Raw genomic sequence first — 22,678 nt, forward strand, 5'->3', positions numbered from 1 at the left:
CATAACCCCCCAAATGCCAGCAGCCACCAGAAGCTGGAAGAGGCAAGGAAAGGATTCTCATGAGTGCCTCCAGAGAGATTACTCTGCTCACACCTTGATTTCAGACTTCTGGCCAGGAACATTAACAGGAATAAAAAGGAGCATTACATAATAATAAAGGGGTCAGAGGCACCTGGGTGGCTCAGCTGGTAAAGTGTGACTCTTGATTTTGGCTCAGGTCATGATTTCAGGGTCCGGGGATTGAGCCTCACATCAGGCTCTGCGTTCAGCACAGAGTCTGCTTGCCCCTTTCCCTCTGTTCCTCCCCCTGCTTGAGCACTCTCAAATAAATAAATAAATAAAATCTTTAAAAAAAATTAAATCTTTAAAAAAAAGAGAAAAAGAAAAGAAACCACAAACCAATGTCACTCATGAACATGAATTCAAAAATCCTCAACATTAGCAGGTCATGATCTCAGGATCCTGGAATTAGGCCCATACTTGCTCTACACTCAGTGGGGAATCTGCTTAAGGATTCTCTCTCCTTTCCTTAAGCATGCTACCCCAACTCATGCATGCACATGCGTGCTCTCTAAGATAAATAAATCCTTTTTTTTTTTTTTTAAGATTTTATTTATTTATTTGACAGAGACACAGCAAGAGAGGGAAGACAAGCAGGGTAACAGCAGAGAGAGAGGGAGAAGCAGGCTTCTTGCCAAGCAAGGAACCTGATGCGGGGCTTGATCCCAGGACACTGGGATCATGACCTGAGCCGAAGGCAGATGCTTAACGACTAAGCCACCCAGGCGCCCTGATAAATAAATAAATCTTTTAAAAAAATCCTAAACAAGATAATAAAACCCAAGAATGTTGAAAAGAATTACACATCACAACCAAGTGAGATTTATCCCAAGTATGCAAGGATGGTTCAACATTCAAAAATTAATTAATGTAATCTATTACATCAGCAGGCTAAAGAAGAAAAATCACATGATCATATGAGTGGATGCAGAAAAAATATTTGGTAAAACCCTACACAATGATAAAAACCCTCAGCAAACTAAGAAGAGAGAAGAACTTCCTCCACTTGATAAAAGAACATCTCTAAAAAAAAATGTACAGCTAACATCATACTTAACATTGAGAAACTTGAAGCTTTCTCACTAAGATCAGGTACAAGGGAAGGATGTTTCTTCTCACTACTTTTCAACATTGTACTGGATGTCCTAGCTAATGCAGTAAGACAAGAAAAGGAAGTAAAAGGTATGCAGATTGGGAAGGAAGAAATAAGACTATCTTTGTTGGCAGATGGCATAATCATCTATGTAGAAAATCCAAAAGAATCAACAAAAATCCCTATAATTAATAAGCGATTACAGTAAAGTTGCAGGATACAAGGTTAATATACAAAAGTCAACTGCTTTTTAAAAAAGATTTATTTTAAATTCTTTCTTTTAAATAATATTTTTATTTATTTATTTGATGGAGAGAGAGAGAGCACAAGCAGGGAGAGTGGCAGGCAGGGGGAGCAGGAGGCAGAGAGAGAAGCAGGCTCCCTACTGAGCAGGGAGCCCAATCCCGGGGTTGGATCCCAGAGCCCTGGGATCATGACCTGAGCTGAAGGCAGACGCTCAGTAACTGAACCACCCAAGATTTATTTATTTTAAAAGAGAAAAAAGAAAGCAAGCATGAGTTGGGGGAGGAGGAGAGGGAGAAAGAGAGGGAAAGAATCCCAAGCAAATTCCCCACTGAGCATGGAGCCCAACATGGGGCTCAATATCATGACCCTGAGAATGTGACCTGAGCCAAAATCAAGAGTGAGACACCCAAATGCTTGAGTCACCCAGGAGCCCCTCAACTTTTTTTTTTTTTTTTTTTTTGAGAGAGAGAGAGAGCAGGGGGATGGGCAGAGGGAAAGGAAGCAGCAGACTCCCTGCTGAGTGGGGAGCCAGATGTGGGGCTCAATCCCAGAATCCCAAGATCATGCCCCAAGCCTAAGGCAGTGGCTTAATGAGTCACCCAGGCACCCTCAACTTTTTTTTTTTTTAATATACCATCAATGAACAAGTAAAATTTGAAATTAAAAACATAATGCCATTTACATTAGCATCCCCAAAACTGAAATAGTTACGTATAAATCTAACAAAATATATATAAGATCCCTCTGAGGAAAATTACAAAACTCTGATGAATGAAATCACAGAAAATCTAAATAAATGGCAAGACATTCCATGTTCATGGACAGGAATACTCAATATTATCAAGATGTTAGTTCTACCCAACTTGATCTACGGATTCAATGCACTCCCAATGAAAATCTTAGTGAATTATTCTGTCGATGTCAACAGACAACCTGATTTTAAAGCTTAAATGGAGAGGCACCTGGGTGGTTCGGTGGGTTAAAGCCTCTGCCTTCGGCTCAGGTCATGATCTCAGGGTTCTGGTTATCAAGCCCCGCATCAGGCTCTCTGCTCAGTGAGGAACCTGCTTCCTCCTCTCTCTCTCTGCCTGCCTCTCTGCCTACTTGTGATCTGTCAAATAAATAAATAAAATATTAAAAAAAAAAAAAGCTTAAATGGAGAGGCAAAAGATCCAGAATGCCCAACACAATATTGGAAGAGAACAACGGTGATGGACTGACACTAACTTCAAGATACACTCTAAAGCTACAATAATCAAGATAATGGGGCGCCTGGGTGGCTCAATGGTTAAAACCTCTGCCTTCGGCTCAGGTCATGATCCCAGGGTCCTGGGATCGAGCTCCGCATCGGGCTCTCTGCTCAGCAGGGAGCCTGCTTCCTCCTTCTCTCTCTCTGCCTGCTTCTCAGCCTACTTGTAATCTCTGCCTGTCAAATAAATAAATAAAATTAAAAAAAAATAATCAAGATAATGTAGTACTGGTGAAAGAACAGACAAAAAGATCAATGGAAAGGATGGAGAGCCGAGAAGTAGACCCTCCATAAATACAGTCAACTGATCTTTAACAAAGGAGCAAAGGCAGTACAATGGAGCAAAGAAAATCTTTTTCACCGAATAGTGCTGAGACAACTGGACATTCATAGGAGCAAAAGAAAAAAAAAAAAAAAGAATCTAGACACAGACCTTACATTCTCCACAAAAATTAACTCAAATTGGATCACAGACATAAATGTAAAAGCCAAACTATAAAACTCCCAGAAGTTAGCAATGCCTGCATGGCTCAGTCTATTAAGCATCAGACTCCTGATATCAGTGTAGGTCTTGATCTCAGGGTTGTGAGTTCAAGCTCCTTGTTGGGCTCCATGCTGGGAATGGAACCTTTACTTAAAACAAAACAAAAAACTCCTGAAGGTAACATAGAAGAAAACTTAGATAATTTGGGGTTTGGTGATAAACTTTTTAGATACAATACCAAAGTCACACAATTCATGAAAGAAATAATTAATATGTCAGACTTGTTCAAATTAAAATCTGCTCTGTGAAAGTCAGTATCAAGGGAATGAGAAGTCAAGCCACAGACTGGGAGAAAATATCTGTGAAAGACACATCTGATAAAGCAAAATATATATCCAAAAAACTCCGAAAACTCAATAAAAAGAAAACAAACAACCCAATTAAAAAATGGGCCAAAGGGGCGCCTGGGTGGCTCAGTCATTAAGCATCTGCCTTCGGCTCAGGTCATGATCCCAGGGTCCTGGGTTTGAGCCCCACAAAACTTGTGGGAAGCTTGGCGGGGAGTCTACTTCTCCCTCTTTCACTCCCTGTGCTTGTGTTCCCTCTCTCACTGTGTCTCTCTCTGTCAAATAAATAAAATCTTAAAAAAAAAAAAAAAAAGTGTTCAAGAAACATTAACTCTTAAAAAAAAAAAAAAAAAGGACAAAGGGGCACCTGTGTGGCTCAGTTGGCTGAGCATCCAACTCATGATTTTGGCTCAAGTCATGATCTCATGCGTCATGGAATCAAGCCCCTTGTTGGGCTCCCCACTCAGCAGGGAGTCTGCTTGAGATCCTCCCCCTCTGCCCCTCCCTCCACCCGAGCTTGCTCCCTTGCTCTCTCTCTTTCAAATAAATAAATGAATTTTTAAAAATGGGCCAAAGACCTTAACAGACTGCCCACCAAAAAAGATATATAGATGGATAAAGATATACATATGAAAAGATGCTCCATATCACACATCATTAGGAAAACACAAATTAAAACAACAGTGACATCCTGCTACGTACTTATTCAAATGGCCAACATCCAGATCACTGACAACATCGAATGCTGACAGGGGTGTGAAAGAATAGGAACTCTCATTCATTGCCAGTAGAAATGCAAAATGGTACAGCCACTTGGAAGACGGTTTGGCAGTTTCTTACAAAACTAAACACAGTCTTACCATATGATCTAGAAATCATGCTCTTTGGTATTTATCCAAAGCAACTGAAAACTTATGTCCACATAAAAACCTGCACATGAATTTTTATAGCAACTTTACTCATAATTACCAAAACCTGGAAGCAACCAGAATATCCTACAGTGGGTGAATGGATAAATAAACTGTGGTATGTCCAGATGATGGAATATTATTCAGCACTAAAAATAAATGAGGTATCAAGCCAAGAAAAAATATGGAGGAACCTTAAATGCATATTACTAACACATATTAAGTGAAAGATGCCAATCTGAAACAGCTACATACTGTATGATTCCAAGCAAATGGCTCTCTGAAATAGGCAAAATGGTAAAGACAGTACAAAGATCAGTGGTTGCCAGGGGACAGAAGATAGCACAGAGGATTTTTAGGGCAGTGAAAATATTCTATGATAATATAATGATGGATACATGTCACTATACATTTTTCCAAACCCATCAAAGGTATGACACCAAGAGTGAACCCTAAACTATAAATTCTGGGTGATGATGGCACATCAGTGCAGTCTCATCAGTTACAGGAACTGCAGCACTCTAGTGGGGGATGCTAATAATGGCTGGGGCTATGGACCTGTGGGGGCAGGGCAACCTCTGTACCTTCTTCTCCATTCTGCTGTCAAACTATAACGGCTCTCAAAAAATAAAGCCTTAGAAAAAGTTGAAAATGACTAAATAAAAATAAATAGCTTGATGCATGCTTATTCTCACAGAGTGCTCAGAAAAGAGCCTGTACTCATTGCTTATTATTCTAAGACAGAAAAGCACAGCATAGCAGAAAGTCCAGCTTCCAAACAAGAATTGTTGTCTCTTTGACAGAGCTCCAATGCAATTACACCCGAGCCACTGATTTTTCTATCACTACTTCCCCTTTGTTTCAGAGACAGCATCCACGACCTTCTGTTCATGCGGTGGAGGAAGAAATTGCTTCCCGGAAAGCTGAGCCCACTGCCTTTTACTAGATGAAGAAAAAACAAAAAGTCATTCGACTCTGACAAGCCGATTACTGTCTATGGAGGAGCAAAATGCCTCCCTTAGGACTAAGGAAAGAGCCAACAAGGTACAATATGTTCAAACCTTTAACCACTGCTCTACCAAGAGCTGCTACATATGAGCACACTACTCTCTCTCCTCTGAGCAGTCACATGCGCCTAACTGAAAGTACAAGCCTCCATAAGGAGGCTATCTAGCTGTAGTTTCAAATGCATATAAAGTGAAAGAATGCTGAAACAAGTCTCCCCTTTCCATTTTTGCATTGCCTTAGCTAGGCAAAAACTAAAGGAAAGAAAAGGAAAGGCTAAAGAAGAAATAGCTAAATTGTTGAATCTAATATGGTGCCTTATAAAACAAATTCAGACACCCAGACCCCTGAAAATGTTAGAGTAACTACTTTTACTGTCCCCTCCCAATACAGCTTAAGTGGACTAGGGTCTCTTCTTCTAAGAAATACCCAAAACTGAAGTAAAATGACAAATGTCTGATGTTATGAACATTTAAGACAGTATAAAAAATTAATGTACACAGATTGTCACTGTATAAAAAAATGATGTTCACTAAAGTGACAAGTGTAATACTATCTGCTCAGTCTAGTATTCTGAAGATTGACTGATTGATTGATTGATTTTAGAGAAAGAGAGAGCATGAGTAGGGAGAGGGGCAGAGGGAGGAGAGAGAGAATCCCAAGCAGTGTTGCACTGAGCCCCAAGTGGGGCTTGATGTCAGAACGCTGAGATCATGACCTGAGCTGAAATCAAGAGTCAGATGCTAAACCGACGGAGTCACCCAGGCGCCCCTCACTCTGGTTTTCTACAGCAAAGTCCACCTACACCCCACACCTGAGATCTTGACAAGTCCAATGAAAACTCTTCACTTGACTAAAATAACTCATGCCAATAAACGGATTTATTGTTCAATTTTTGGTTGTTATTTTTTCCCCCCGGTCAGTGACTTTGAGAACAGGGACACAAAAAGGAGGTAACTGAGACTTAGCATTAAAATGCAGGGCTTTGGGACGCTTGGATGCCTCAGTCGGTTAAGTGCTTGCCTTTGGCTCAGGTCTGATCCCAGGGTCCTGGGATCAAGCCCCATGGTGGGCTCCTTGCTCAGCATGGAGCCTGCTTCTCCCTCTCTCTCTGCCTGTTATGCACCCCCTGCTTGTGCTTTCTCTGTCAATAAATAAAATCTTAAAAAAAATTTTTTTTAATTAAAAAAAATGCAGGCCTTTAAAAAAATCATCCACCCTATTAAGCTGCTACTATCTATCTGATAACCTCTTACCAATCAAGCTTGTAGTCTCTGTTTCATAGGTTGCTGCTTTAAATCACCTTTTCTCTGCAATTAGTTTTATAAGAACTCCTGCCAGGACACACACACCCCGAGACAGACAGACAGACAGACACACACACACAAACTCACACACACACAAACATGCATGCATACACATGGTATCACATGCATACACATGCGTGTCAGAGGCATCCAGAAAAATAAACAAATGAGATCTCTGACCCCTAGAGTGATCGTTTTGGTAGTCTGTGACCTTGCTCAATAAGGCATTCTCAGCTTTGAAGCCAAGAATTTGACTTGGTCACAGCTAGAAAAGACAAGACTTCAGTCAGATATTTCCTGATGTTGAATGCTAAATTCTGAATCAGAATCAGAATCAAGAAGGGAAATATATATTTTAAGCAGCCTTTCCATAAAACATACAGACAAAATATACAAAGAATACTTGTACTATAAACATCAACCAAGAAATTCTCCAATCTCTTTCAATCCTTTGTGTACTTCCACATATTTTTATCACAAATTATTTCACATAAATATTTCCATGTATCTATTTAGCCACAGATTGTCACTTTTAATGATAAATGAGGTCCACAGCATTAACACACAAGGGAAAAAGAAGACCAGACATATGGAAGGGCTATGAAATCAAAGAAGAGGATGCAAGATCTGAGTAGAGAAGAATTTTATTATTCAATGGGTAGGACCCTCCATGCAGTTGTACGCCCAAAAATTCAGAGGATAAACAAGCTAGCAATCACCAGGCAGAATACACATCTCAGGACACCATTAACCAACTTCTAGCCATACCCTCATCCCACCTTAGTCATATTTCCTCTTGCTACCAATCAGTATGGCAGCCACTATAACCAAAGCCCCACTACTACATGACACTACACAAAGAAAGATGCCATTTGTATCTGGGAGCTTACAGGCATAAAACTAAGAATGAGAAGAAGGAAATGTCAATCAGGAAGTAACCCACTCTAGAATTCACAAAGATGACACCACAATGCTTCTTTGGGCCTATGAGTGGAGGATGCTGAAGCCAAGATTTTTAGGTCCCAATTTCCTAGTTCTGTCTACCTTTCTGACCGGTCAAGAATTTATTTTCTTTCCATCTTAAAATCATGGCCAAGCTACAAACATGATTGTTTACCTCAGAAAGAGTTAGCCACATCTCAGCAGCACTCCCAGGCAGATAAAAAGCCATTACCATTACAGATTAAGGCTAAGGCAGTTGCAGAGAGGTCCCTTCAGGTGAGTAAGAATTCTTATCTTTTTGTACAAGTCAAGCTCAGTTATAGTAATAAACTGTAGTTTATTACTGACTACACTGGGACCACTGACCAAAAAACGACTTATTCTCTCTCCCCACCCCACCCCCATGTTAGATGAGCATATTTACATGTATAGGTCGAATAATGAGAAACCAGTTTAGCCTAGTAGTTAAAAGGGCTAGTCTGGGTTTGTGTAATAGCTCCATCACAAAATATCGTGTGGCCTTGTACAAGTTACTCAGTCTCTCTGAACCTTCGCTTTCTCATCTGTACAACAGGGATAATATTATATCCTCCCTCAGGGGATTTCTAGGATTAAATAAAGTAGTATCTATAAAGCACTTTTATACAGTACATAAGAGCTCAGTTAGCTATTGCATTACTGCTGTTGTTATTATTACATTAATAGAGTTAAACAATTTTCTTTGTATTTTGTTCTCTCCCATTCCCCCCATCTAATCCCTTGGGTGGAATACAATTTTCCACATTATATAAACATAGCCTTTCCTCTAAGTGTGTAGGTCTGTATACCCAAGCTGCTGGTCTGCACTAATCGACAGTAATTCTGAACATCATGTTATAGAGCCTGATGTAGGCTAATGTTCATTTTACCATGGAGTCAATTCAGCTCAACAAGTAGGGAAACTAAATTACCATTGAGGCCAAGACTGGAGCCCAGTCTAGAAGGTGGAAAGTCACTATCTCTATGAAAAGAGATCTTGCCCAATACTAGAGAGTTATTATTCTAAGTAGATAGGAAGCCTGAATTCTAGAACTGGAGAGATTAGTTCAGTCTCCTTCCCTCATATTTTAACAATATAAATTTTCCAGGGCAGGGCAAAGAGGAAATATCTCTTTCTATCTCAAAAAGAATTAAGTTGCTTCTAGTGTTTATTAGGATGCTTCTTAAGACTTAGAATTCTCCACTAGCTTCTAACAGAAGGAAATTGAAATAGCCCAATACAAAACTAAGAAGTAAATCTATTTATCTTTGACAGCCTCATAAGTTGCCACGTCTCCTTTGCTCAGGAACCATTCTACCTAAGCCAGTCCTCATCTACTATTCCAAAACACAAATACAAACTTCTATTCCTTAGTGTAGCCAATACTACATCCGTGGCTAAACTGATTTATACTAAAGGTCCCATACTTTTCTAGTAACTTATTAGTTTACATGAATCTTTCACTAATGTAGAAGTACAGAGGATTACTTTAAGACAGGGAATCTTTCTTACTTACCTTTAAGTTGCACTGACTTTTTTCAGTCACATATAAGGCTGCCCTTGAGAGGAATGGAAAGGACATTTTATTGTACTCAACATCATCAAAGGAAAAGGGATCATGGGCTCTACTACTTCTTTGCTCAGCCCTAATACCTTCACTCCCCATATACAGTCCATTCAATGTTCATCCTACCCTTGCTCCCAACACCCAGAATCAGTAAAACTCTCACTAGGCAAGTCAAATCTTTTAACATCAGAGAGACTTCTGGAGGATCAGAAAAGCTGCCACCTTAATCTCCCTGGATAGTTTCTTGAGACTTTTAGAGGGACCTTCGAGCTGTGACCTTAAATGTTAAATTTTCTCTTCCCCTTTCTCTAGCTATACCTAATCACATGGTTATCTGCTCATAACTTTAAAGAATTAGAGGACAGCAAGATTCTAACTATATGACATTCTGGGAAAGACAAAACTATGGAGACGGTAAAAAGATCAGTGGTGGGGTGCCTGGGTGGTTCAGTAGGTTAAACATCTCTACCTCTTGATTTTGGCTCAGGTCATGATCTCAGGGCTGGGAGATGAAGCCTCGCATAGGGCTTTGCACTCAGCAGGGAGTCTGGTTGGGACTCTCTCTCTTCCTTTGCCCCTCTACCCACTCACACAAGCTCACTTGCACGTGCTCTCTCTCTCTCAAATAAATAAATACATCTCAAAAAAAAATTAAATGTATATTAGAAAAAAAATCAGTGGTTATCAAGCGTTGGGGATAACTGTGGGGAGAGATGAATAAGTGGAACATGGGAATTTTTAGAGCAGTAAAACTACTCTATATGATAAATAATGGTGGGTGCATATTATTGCACATTTGTGAAGACCCATAGAATGTACAACACAAAGATTAAACCCTAAGGTAGCTTGCGGACTTCAGTTAGTATTAATGTATCAATATTGGCTCATCAGTTATAACAAATGTACCACACTAATATAAAATAGCAGGGGGGAGGGAAGGGACGGGGCACCTAGGTGGCTCAGTCTATTAAAGGTCTGCCTTTAGCTCAGGTCATGATCCCAACATGGGATCAAGCCCCAGGTCCCTGCTCAGTGAGGAAGCTTGCTTTTCCCGCTCCCTCTGCTGCTCCCCCCGCAACTTGTGCACTCTCAAATAAATAAATAAATAAATACAAGCCTTAAAAAAGAAAAAAGACACAGTAGCAGGGGAGAATAAGAAGTATATATGGGAACTCTCAGTACTTTCCACTCAATTTTTTTCAAAAGATTTTATTTATTTTCTTAACAGAGAGGAGCAAGAGAGAGAGAGCGAGCACAAGTGGGGGAGAGGGGCAGAGGGAGAGGGAGAAGAAGACTCCCCATTGAGCAGGGAGCCTTAGGTGGGGCTCCATCCCAGGACCCCAGGACCATGATCTGAGATGAAGGCAAATGCTTAACCAAATGACACCTAGTCATTCCTCCACTCAATTTTTCTATAAGTGTAAAACTGATAAAAAGAATAGTCTGGTTTTTGTTTTTTTTTTTTTTAATCAGAGGAAACACTGGTTAATAACCCTTACCAGGTACAATGACTAATAAGAGCCAAGATATGTTATACAAGAAGAAGGCAAAAGTAAAAAAAGAGACCACAGCGCTTAATCACAAACTAGACAGGAGGACAACTAAAGACAAGGCAAAAGTCTTGAGGAAGTGAGGGAAGGAGAGAGAGACAACTCTCACATCATTTTTATAGTGACTGATGTGCAAAAAAACTAAAGCAAATGTTATCTCCCTCGGAGAAAGAGAAGAGAAACCAAGCTTATAAGGGGTACTGAGATACTTGGCAGAAAAATTACCACCATTAAGCCTCTGGCATACTTACAAGTGTCACCCAGATGCCTCTCCCTGTGGCTAAGAAATCAGAGCTTGTCACTGTAACCAAGTCTGCAACCTGTGCTGGTGCCAATCTTTATGGTAAATTGAGGCATTTTTCAGGAAAATCAAGGGATAATTGCCCAGTCTCAAAAGCAGATCTGACCCTTGGGAGGAGAAAGGAGGCGTTCCTTTTGCCACTGGATGATTCTCTCTGGAATAACATAAATGGCTCTTCAAGAGACTATGTCTTTGATAAGCGGAGCTGCAACTCTGACAGCCAATCTGCCGACTGACTGCCGAACAGAGCGCTCTGCTTTCCACAATGACTCAAAGGACTCGGCAAGGCTGCAGATTTATTCTGCTGACTTTCCCTGCAGAGTTACCCAAGTTTTTCAAAGGCAAAAAGGAAGAACTCTTTCCCTCAACCCAGGGAATTGCAAATTCCACCTGGGATCTAAAGACAGAATTATGTTTGCTCAAAATCCGACATCATCGATGTAAGCAAGGGGATTTAAATGCTGGAATGAGGGCTGGCAATGTTGGTCTTTAGAGCAGAAGTTGGTTCGGCTCCTCAATCTGCCGGCAGAATCAGCAGCCACAGTCTGGTGTGTCAGACTGGGAATGGGCTAATTTCAAAATTCTTTCTCATTCTCTTCGTTCTTTCACATGGCAATTGTAAATAGTCCAGATTCTTACCAAAGCACAATCTTAGGTGGTGTATTTCAGTGCACAAAGAAACTTCTAAGTAAAAACACAAAGGCACTACTACAAAGAGATAACCCCCAAACCTTCCATCTTTTCTCCACAATGTTTTCCTTCTTGAAATCTTATCCTTAACCTGATCATTTTTGAGGGATTTAAAAAGCAAAATCTATCTACAATAAACTACTAATAACAGCATTTCTCCCTCACAATTTATATGTCATTTCTTCAAGGTGAGATTTTTAAAGAAAACAGCTTTCTACATATTCTAAGTCAAAAGTAATAGCCATGTGCTATGATTTATAGGACAGACCCTCTATGGTTAAATAGATTCAACCCTCAACAGACAAAAGAAAACTAGGCTTGAGAGTTCAGATATGCAATTTCTGTTTGAAACCTTTTTTATCTTAAGATACACAAAGATTTTAAAACACTAATATTTAGAGATAATAAGTTCTATTTTGATTTTTTAAAATATTCATTGCTGTACTGAGCAAGTATCCTACAACAGGAACTGGAGCACGGACAGTAGTAATAGTAAAATACAGCACAGAAAATTATAAACAGAAAATCAGAGTAAGATTTTTTTTCCCCCAATAAAAAACCATGTAACCCCTTTTATAAAAACAAATGAAAAGCGGACAAAAATATAGATGTTCTGCTTTATAAATAACACTGGCAAACAATAGCTATCTTAAATTTTTAGACATAACCAAAAGTCTAAAGATCTGGCTAAGTGAAATTAAGCTAAATGCTTACTAACGTTTGCAACTGTAACCCTTTCAAAGGGGTTTATCATTTGGTTATAAAGACTCAATTAAGATCAAAACCTGGCTCTTCCCTAATTCCAAATGAAGAGGCTTCTTTTGTACTGTAAATCCAATTTAAAAAGAACACTGTATTTTAATATAAGTCACTGGCATCTGGTTAAAAAGCTTAAGTTTGTCCCGTTACATCCTTTGAGCAGAACATTGAAGTTCTCTTTCCTCTCCTATGAAAGAGCTTCCAGAGAGAGCATCTCTTGCACCTTGTTCATAATGCACAATTTATCGGCATTTTGTTTCCTTTCTAAATGGCCGGGAGGGAAGAAGAGCTCCACAGCCACTGTGTGTGGTTAGTAATGGCGCTTTTACTTGTCATTGTACAAAGCCTGTTAAATATTTACAACACAGACAGCAATATCTAGTCCTAAACACCCAGTTGTGAGTTTGAATTTTTTTAGAAATAAATCTATGACAAGTTTTCCCCAGCAAAACGCCAGAAGACTTTACTAACAGCTTCAAGAGACCCAGCGGGTCCAGAGGAGCAGTTATAGGCCATCTGGTGATTACTTATTATTATTTATACAGCACTGTAGATGTACACACAGATGTGTTATGAATCCACATACAGAGTAGGCCCTAACAAGGGCTTCAGACAAAATGCGACTGCTGAGCAAGTCAATCTGCATTAAAGAAACACGCTAACCAGAAAGAGGGAACACACTGGCTGTTCTTCAATCTGCCGCATTAGCTGGAAGATTATTTGATAAGAAAATGATGAATTCTATATAATGATGACAATACCTTGTAAGTTAACAACCTAGCTGTACGTAGTTTTGCTGGGGTGGCAAAAGAGGGACTAATGAAGGACAGGCTCTCAGATCCAGAAAGCACATTATTAACTCGGCAGTTTATAAAAGAAGGGAGTAGAAAACAGCCTCTCTCCTGAGTTAGGAAGAACTGAGATACAAAGATACAGGATTTTATTTTATTTTTTTCTTACCAGGAATGCTCTGAGAACCGTTTCTGGGCTCCCATTCCAAATATTAAGTCATACTCAAGGAAAACAAGAGTGAATAACCGAAAAACTTCATCTAATTTCTTGGGTATCGCTCTAATTAGGTTCATACAGCCTCCCCTTGGCAGATCAGAGCAGGGATGCTTTTAATCCACTATGCTCTTAGTAACATAAAAATAATGGTAACATAAAAAGCTAAAATCATCAACCACATGTTTCTAAAGGCGAGTATCAAGAGTGCCAGATCGGACATTAAAAACAAGGTTTAATTCCTTGCTCTTAATATATTTACATTTTTAAAAATCCTAGTCCCAATTTTGTCCACACGATGCATAATGGTGGTCTACTTCCATCACAACGATTCATAAAACTGTAGCATACTCAGAGTGGACTGAAAGTTATTGCAAAATCAACATATTATTACAAAAAACAAGGTTAGCATTTGGCCTAATTGTGTATAATGCAGTGTATTTTCAGCTGCCTGACAGCATGCAGGCACTCTTACCAGATGGGAACTGGATGAATTATTGAATGAAATATGAATTATTAAATAAAAATTTGAATTTTTTTAAACTCTTGGCAGGGGGTGAGGAAGAAAGGCTTATTTGTTTGCCTGAAATTGCCCTCACCTGTCGAAGCATGTAAAGATGGTATCTACCACCATAAATGGTATTTACCTATCAAAGCCATTTCTTCCTTATTATTCTCCAATTCAAGATGCTCCCCTGACATAAAGAATTAGTAATCAGCACCAACCCATTCTTCCTTCTTTTCTTTGTGCTAATGCCAGGTAATAGGGAAACTTGCCAAAGGGATAGAATTAAAAATCCAGAGTCCCATAATACCAGTATGGCCCACTTAAAGGGAGGGCTGGGATAACAGAAAAAAATCTATAGAGATTTGTGTTTCATAGGCAATAAAACATATACCTTTGTAGCATGCCAGCATTTAACCAATCATAGAAGCTATTTGTTGCCTCATATATTACAAAGCAATAGAGATTTAAGGGATAATGTTCATGAAGGCAGAGGATACGAAGCAATAAACAGCATTGGAGGTTGGTTAAATGCCAAGTGAAGCCAGGACTACAGCACCATAAACATTATTCCTATTATATGACAAGATAAGGAGGTACAAGAAGCTGCCCTCAATCCCACCACAACTAGGGCTCTACTGCTATTCTTGGCCGTAGAAAGGGAAAGCAGGCCCTGGAGGTCTATGAGCTAGTTATGTGTTTCATGTCTCAGTTAGATACCAACAGAACCTCAACCTATACCTAAATGTCCTCTGGGAGAAGAAAAGATCTGGCAGTAGATAACCTTAGGGGGGAAAAAGAGTAACAGCCCCTCAGGTCACAATGGACAGAGGAACAATCAAAGGATTTTTCCTTAAAAGGACAGAGTGGATATAGAGGTGATTATGACAGAAATTTTCCTCAATGGCTAATAATGGGATGATCTTGTCCATTAGAAGTATCTCCTCAGAGGAAATGTGTTCCTGCTCTTAAAGAAATAGACATTCTAAGTAATAAGCTTATATGATCAGCTTCTGCTCAAGGGCTTAGTTACAATTACCAGAAGGACTACTTAAATCTGCATAATTTGTACTGCAAAACAGTGTCATGTTCCCAAAAGGGAGGTACAGGAATATGGAATTTGTGGGCTCCTAGTAATAAAAACTGGGCAAAAAGCATCTAAAAGGTAAGTTATCTAACTGCATTTACAAATTCAAGATTACTCTCAGAAGCATAGTACAGTTGACCCTTGAATGACGTGGGTTTGAATTGCACAGGTCCACTTAAATGTGGAATTTTTAAAAAGTAAATATAATACAGTACCATAAATTTTCTCTTCCTTAAAATTTACTCAACATTTCCTTTACTCTGGCTTATTCCAAAGTGAGAATACAATATATAATGCATATAACATACAAAATACAAGTTCATTAACTATTTATATTATTGGTAAGGCTTCAAGTCAACATTAGGCTGTATTAGTAGTTAAGTTTTTAGGGAGTCAAAAGTTATATGCCGATTTTTAACTCCCCCGGGGTGCTCCTAACCCCTCCATTGTTCAAGGGTCAACTGTAGTTTTTCCTGCTTCTACAAACAACAGAGCAATTTCACAATCCACCTTTAAATAAGAGAGTCCCCCAAAGCATCAAAAACTTACAAGATTACCTAAATTCAGCACCAAACTATACTTCTATTAACTATACTACATCACAACAGTATTAATTAGATGCTATCTTATAAACATTTCAAAAACCCAAACCACTCAAATTGAACCCAACCCTTTGGCACAGGGTATCTGGGGTACTGTTGCCTTAACAACACTAACCTGTTCTCTGGAGGCAGCTCTATTAACTATTCCTGCTACCACATTCCATAGAGAGGTATTAGCAAGAATATTGCTCTCCCTAAGTTCCTCTTCAGGAGGAACAGGCCTCAAGAGAAACAGGGTCTCGACAGGAGAATAGAGATGAGAGGGCTCAAAACACCCTATCATCTGTCTTTTCAGATAAGAATGCAGAGAATACAACCTTCAGCAGCCATCTTTCTTTTAAAAAAGCGCATGCAGCATATTTAGAATTCAGCTGTGTCACATCAGACTTACTGTTGGGAAGTGGATCATGAACAGAATCCAAAAATAACAGCCATTAAAGACCTAGCAACCAAAACATGTTTACGTATCCATTGAAAGCCTGGTGGTTTTGATTATATGGTGGAGAGCATAATCCACTAGTCTATTTTAGGTGAATTTTCCTTTCACCTTCCCTTAATATTAAGGCGTAGATAATTTCTGAGTTTAGGGGTACATAAGGTAAAGTCTGGGCAGAGAACATACACTGAAATAATGCAAGATTCCTACAGTTTTTGTTTGTTGGTTGGTTTTTTAAGGATCCATCTCTTGAATTATGATTTGCTTTCATTCCTTCTTCCTCTAAGAGGTAGAAACCACTGATTTTTGAGGTTTCAATGGCAGTAGGTTCTAAACCATGTCTTGTAAAAATTATCATGGTCCTTATTACCACTACTAGGATTTACATAGCTTTTTAAAAATTATTCTACCATTTCTGGAATAAAAATTTTGAATCAATGACAGTGGATTATAAATAACTTAAAGGCCTCAAGTGGCTCCAGGATGAAACCATTTTCAAGAGATGTAAGAAAGCTGGATGACAGGCCTAGGGTAGTTCGCTTTCCCAAATGTATCTTCTTTACCAGATTTCCACTATTTCACATAATAGAAAGCAACCACAGTTGTTTACCACAGTAAATCTTGAAGAGATCCTACTTTAGAGTTAATTGTTACTAGATATTGGGGGAAACTTGGAAGGAGACTAAACTTAACTAGAGAACTACAATTTTACCTGATCATAAAATTCTGACATGCAAAGGAGGTAAAGGGACGAACAATGCTACCTTCTATTCTTTTCTATAAAGCAAGAAACTGGAATACAAAAGAAGGTAGCAATCTCCCTGAGTTCCATATCCATTGAGGGGTGGGGAATGGGGAAGGCTTCAGGACCAACAGTAGAGGTTATAAAGAATCCGAACAACCAAAATACCAGCAAACAATTCAGAAATGGGAGGAAGAAGTAGGGGAAGGAAAAGGCTTATGACAAACAGTATCCAACAATACAAAAGGAACCAAAGTAAAAAGTCCCTACTATTTTTACCACCTCTAACCCAAGCAAAACAAAAAGAAATTTCAGTGAAAACTACTCTTTTCTGATGAGACAGCCTAAAGAAACCCATTTATACCTTTATTTTCAGGGAGCTTACGAGATGCTTTTTCTGGTGTTTTCCTTTTATTTTATAATCCATTTTAATTTCTTTAAGCCCTTGTCTAGGTGGTTTTAAGCATAAAACATAAGCGGGGCACTGAGAAGCTTAAAAATAAACAAAGAAAAATAAAAGTATGAGAAAAATAAATCTTTTCACCAAAACTGCAGATTTTTAAAGAGAGATAAGTGAAAAGGGTCCCCGGTATCAATTATGGGAATCACAGTAAATAGTATTACCAACAAATCCACACGCAAAAATTTGAAGGGATCAGGTTCAGATATATATTCTAATATAGCTATCTGAAAAGTGAAACAAACCCACCCTAATTTCCCAAGTGGCTTCTATTGTAAAAGAATAAAATACAAATCAGATGGGGGAGAACAGTCAACAATAAAGCTGAAAACTGACAAAAAAGGAAATACACCCTATGACACTGAATACTTCAGAATGCAATGGCTTTTTTAGCCTTTTCTGAAACTTTCAGCATTATTGGACTTTAGAATCCTTCTGCTTATTCCTTGTCACTATCTCATCCCATTCACCTCTCAAATTCCAATTCTTAGGAATCTCTGGAACTTAACTCTTCTTTCTGCTGAAGTACTTACAGTGTTTAATAGAACTAGTCTGCAATCTCACATACCACCAGTAAGTGTCACTGGGCAGTCACATGGCATATTCCTAACTGAACAGAAATTCAACCTTTCAGTTCTATAAAATCAATCCATGAAGGCCGATAAAACTTCCTTTGTATGCTTTTCTTCATCCTTTGTGAAACATGGCAGTAGGGGAGGGTCTAGGAAGAAGAGTTAAGAAGGTACAAAATGGGGGGTGTATGGGTAAAGAAGCAGTTTCAACAAAATTACTTTATTAAAAAAGCATATGATGAAAGTATCTGACACATAATGTACAGATATGCAGACAATAACATGGCAGCTGACGCACAGAACAAGGCATCCTGCAGTGTCAGGGAGGGAAGATGGCTGAGAAATCTTGTAGTTCATACATTGCTGTGAGATCTCAGGTTCTATATTGGATTTGTATTTCCTACATAGATAGAGATCTGCCTTAGCTACCAACAGTGATTTTCTGGATCAACAGTCCAAAGAAACTTTTCTCTCTTATTTAAAAAATCCAACATACTCCAGCAAACTGAGGCTCACGATGAACGAATACGTTCTCAGCTGCCTATTCTAAATATGTTAAGCACACTTTTATATCCCCGAAGGTTGAGGAAAAGATATTTCTAAACTTGTTTTATATTTAGATGGATAGCTTTAGAAAGCAGGAGAGAGCAACATGTATTCCTCAACACTGTGGGTTGGGAAACAAATACCAGTAGAATAACAATATGAAAGAGAGCAAGGCAGATTTCATTACGGTAGAGTGCCTACACCTCCTCATAACATGGATTTACACACTGCAAATCCTCTGATCTGATTACCTCCAGTGATCACGTAAAATACCGGCTTTAAACTCTTTGCCTTAGTGATAAAACAGCCACTTTGATTCACAACGAGACATTCACAATAAAGTATATTGTAAACGTACCTGTCCACAGCCCGGGGCATTGCACACAAACGGTCTGTCGTCTCCCATATTTCATATAGCAGAGCGGAGCTGAGGAGGGGGAGGCAGGGGGAAAAGTTATGTTAAATACGCTGGAGTTAAAAAAAAAAAAGTGCTTCAAAAATATCAAGCCTAGAAACAGGTGTTCCAAGAATGCTGTCTATCAAAGCTATAAACACAGGCTACTTTGGGGAGACCCATTAGACAGGTGGCATATGATCTACTGCGCCTCAACTGAAACTTTTAATTAGAAAAATTGAGACCTAAATAGTCAAGGAATTTCAAACCTTTGGTAGATTTCCCCTCTTCCTGCTACAGTATATAACACACTCCTCTAGTCTGCTGAATTACAATCAGTGCAGTTCCCTATGTCAATAAATCCACTGAACATTCGATGCGGAAGCCATATTTCTGAACTAGAGAAGACCAAAATTTGTCATTTAATTAATTAAGGGATTATAGGAGGGGTGCTCCATTTTACAGGGCTATAATCTGGCTCCCTGGTGTATAAACTACGAGACTGTTGGCAAGGGCCGTTTATCCCAGATTATTGCCAAAGAAAACAAAGCACCCATCCTATTGGGCTACACGGGAAATGATTTTCATTAATAAAAAAATAAAAATAAAAACCTTCTCTCCCCACTGGGAGCCTCCTTCTCCCCCCACCAATCGTCTGTGGCAAATGGAGAAATATCGGTGCCCTTCCCCCTCTAATTCTATTTATGGCTAGGTTTTTAAAAGCAGCAATAAAACAAATGTCGACTCTTTGGGGGTTTACTGGGTGAATATGTTCCGGCTGTTTGTGCCGCTCTCGGCCAGAGTTCTTGGGCTGCTCTGCTGCAGCCAACAGATGTGTGCTGCTGCAGGGGATAAAAGAAATGGCACTAAAAGGCATCACCATCCAACCTCTCTATTTCTCTGAAGAATTTAACAGGGCTTATACTGTTGTTTTTTAATTATTGAAACTAAACTCTTGAAATGCTGATCGAAATTCTTTGTCAAAGAACAATAATTTCAATATGAATGTGTTGGGGAAATTTCTCATTTCCCACTTAGGAATAAAAATAGAGGTGGAGATGGATAAGGATGAGAAATGCAAATCATAGTAAAAATATTCCTAAAAGATAAACAGGGTTTTGAAAGGGGGAGGGCACAAAAATAGACTTCACAGAATAAACTCCTAAAGTATATTTTCGAACATCTTTCTATAAGAAAGGAAGGTGTAGAAAAGAGCATTAACAAGGGAAGATGAAAGAGGAAGAACTATAATTTGAATATGCCTAGAAACAACTTCAGAACTGTAACCAAATTCAAATTTTTATTTTGGAGATAAACCAAAATATCAGGTTGCCCTCACTAAGGTCTGCATTAAAATAAAATGTTAAAGTGCTAGACTGAATTTGGTAATCAGAAAACCCCGCTTAAAACTCAGAGGCCAGCTAGGTAACATCTCTCCTACTCTCTTAAGACTCACTCTGGGGTTGGAAACCAGTATTTCTGGTAGTCTGATCAGTAATTTCACAACTAATCAGTGTTTAAAATTGTGGGGTGCCCCATAAAACAGAAAGGGCTTCTTAGTCATCTTTCAGTGTGCTAGGAACAGGGTCTAACTATGAAGGAAACTGATGCTGCAGCATTGCTGTAATGGAAGAGAGCCTGTATGTACATAGGTGCACACAGATTTATATCACATTTAGCCAGGATAAATTGCTTCAATAAATTCTTTTCCTAGGAGAAGCCAGCTGAAGCTGATGATTGGGTACTGGGAAAATGAGAGCTTTATTCTTCTTCACACAGCCCCAGGACAAGAGGGTTTTCTGGTTTGTTTGTTTTAAATACATAATGATTTTTTAGCACTTTCTGGAACTATGACATAGTGCAAAAAATAAATATCAAGTAAATAAAAGTATATAAATGCAAAGACCATGGCCATCACTACTGAAAATTCAGAACACTTCTGGAAAGCAATTCATCTCTGGAAAAATTCCTAACTGCTGTGCTGGAGATAATTTCACTTACTAGTCCCAAACCCTGCTTTCCTAATATAATCATGAAATGAAAATTTAATTTCAACAGGATCCTGTAGCATATCTTCAACCAGGAAGTAAACTACAAGGGCTAGGGCAGATATAACATAAGAAGCAGGTGAAATTCCTTCCTTTTACCTTGTTTCTGTTATTTGGCTAAATTTTCTGTTTTTTACCTAGTTAGAGGAGAAAAGGGGTGCTTTTGAGAGTAGGACAGCACTGGCATAGGAAGTGACCAAATAAACTCCAGAATGGTTTCCCTCCAACCACAAAATTCAAAATTTAACTTGCTTTTGTACAATCATATCACAAATTATGGCTTCCAAATCCATTTAACTGCACCCTAACTAGGAAATAGAAGTGAAAAATCACAATTTTCTAAAAGAAAACAAAAGGCAAAACCAAGCTGAGGGAAAAGTATTAAATGCAACAAAAGCAACCATTTTCAGGGCTCAAATCTGACAATCACTCACTAGGATTTCCTGCTTCCTTCCCACTTTACTGGCTTTTTGTTTTGCCATTTTCACCAAAAGGAGGATCACAATGGAAGGAAGAAGGCCCTCTTTCTTAAATACCCAGAATTATTCTGAAATCATTCCTCAGTATCTTGCTGCTTTTCATTTCCATCATTTTCACTTTAAAGTGATTTGTCTTTTTTAAGAATTAAATATATTACAACAACAATCATCTGTTCTCCTACTTAAAAAAAAAAAAAAATCCAGCTTACATCTTTTCAAATTCCCTGTTAGCTGTATCAATTGCTACATACAAGGAATGCCATTGCTTATTTCTGATAGATAAAACAAATCTCTAGTTATGAAAGAGGTCGAATTGAAGCCTTCTCAAGAACAAAAAGCAGCACATTTCTGTCATATAAACAGGCTGAGACAAAGGTGAAATCCTGCATAAAGATGCTGCCATTCACTAGAATTTAACTCACAGCCCATTTGGAACTATACTACTTGACAAGTAGATCACGTGTCTGGGCATGACACTCAAATATGTGTCTGTTCCCCGATCTATTTCTCAGGATGAAACTCAACATTTTGTACAACTAACCAATAAATGACAGGCAAAGGATACACATATTAAGAGAAATTTCCAGAAGGAAGTGAGATGCTTCCAGAGGAGATCTTAGAACAGGAAAACAAAGATGCAGAAAAAAGCTGTTCCAGAGGCCAAGTGTGCAGAGGAAAAGGCTCAGTCACCAGAAGGCATAAGTGATAAAAATTACTATTTACTCAAAAGAGAGAAAGTTACCTGAATGCTGGGAGAGAAGTGAAGAAAATCCAAGGTTTAGAGACTGGTTTTTAATAACTGGGATAATTTCATAAAATCTATGTTAAATAGTTTTGTCAAAGCCAGAAGTATATCCTAAAATGGCCAATGTGCAAATATGAAAATTGATTTTCCATGTATGTAATGATATATATATACGCATATATATCTTTTTTCTGTCTTTTTTAATAGAAAGAGAATGGAGTCCGTCACTGAGGATGATAAAGCCAGTTCTCTGGACCCAGGTATAATAAAATTATTTCTCTAGTAACTAACTGCTGTTCATAAAATGGTCCAACTTTAGCAAAGCATAAAAGCCACATACAAACACACCCAAGAGCCTCTTCTTAGGTTCCTAATAACAAAAGCAAATATTGCTAAGTACAAAAATTGAGAAGGGCATATGCACCATTAATATCAAAGATTCATGAAAATCTAGAAGGGGTTTAGACTAGCTATCATTCATTCACTCAAAAAACATTACTAGGGAACTAAATGCCAAGCAAAGTGGACAT

At 38.6% G+C, this 22,678-nt stretch overlaps 1 protein-coding gene across 3 annotated transcripts in view; it reads right to left on the reverse strand.

Annotated features, from left to right (window-relative positions):
• The window catches only part of ATF7 (activating transcription factor 7), an 89,262-nt gene that overhangs the window by 51,240 nt on the left and 15,344 nt on the right, over positions 1 to 22,678 (reverse strand). Inside the window, exons 2-3 of one of the 3 annotated variants that reach the window (XM_032348397.1) lie at positions 18,841 to 18,909; positions 9,177 to 9,219 (exon numbers count right to left, since the gene is read on the reverse strand). In XM_032348397.1, the coding sequence (XP_032204288.1) occupies positions 9,177 to 9,219; positions 18,841 to 18,860 (63 nt within the window). In that variant the 5' untranslated portion in view covers positions 18,861 to 18,909. Of the gene's footprint in view, positions 1 to 9,176; positions 9,220 to 18,840; positions 18,910 to 22,678 lie in introns of those variants that run through there. The other 2 variants (XM_032348399.1, XM_032348398.1) reach the window with 2 other exon arrangements.

The sequence above is a fragment of the Mustela erminea genome, chromosome 6 (assembly GCF_009829155.1).
Source record: "Mustela erminea isolate mMusErm1 chromosome 6, mMusErm1.Pri, whole genome shotgun sequence".
NCBI classification, from domain to species: domain Eukaryota; kingdom Metazoa; phylum Chordata; class Mammalia; order Carnivora; family Mustelidae; genus Mustela; species Mustela erminea.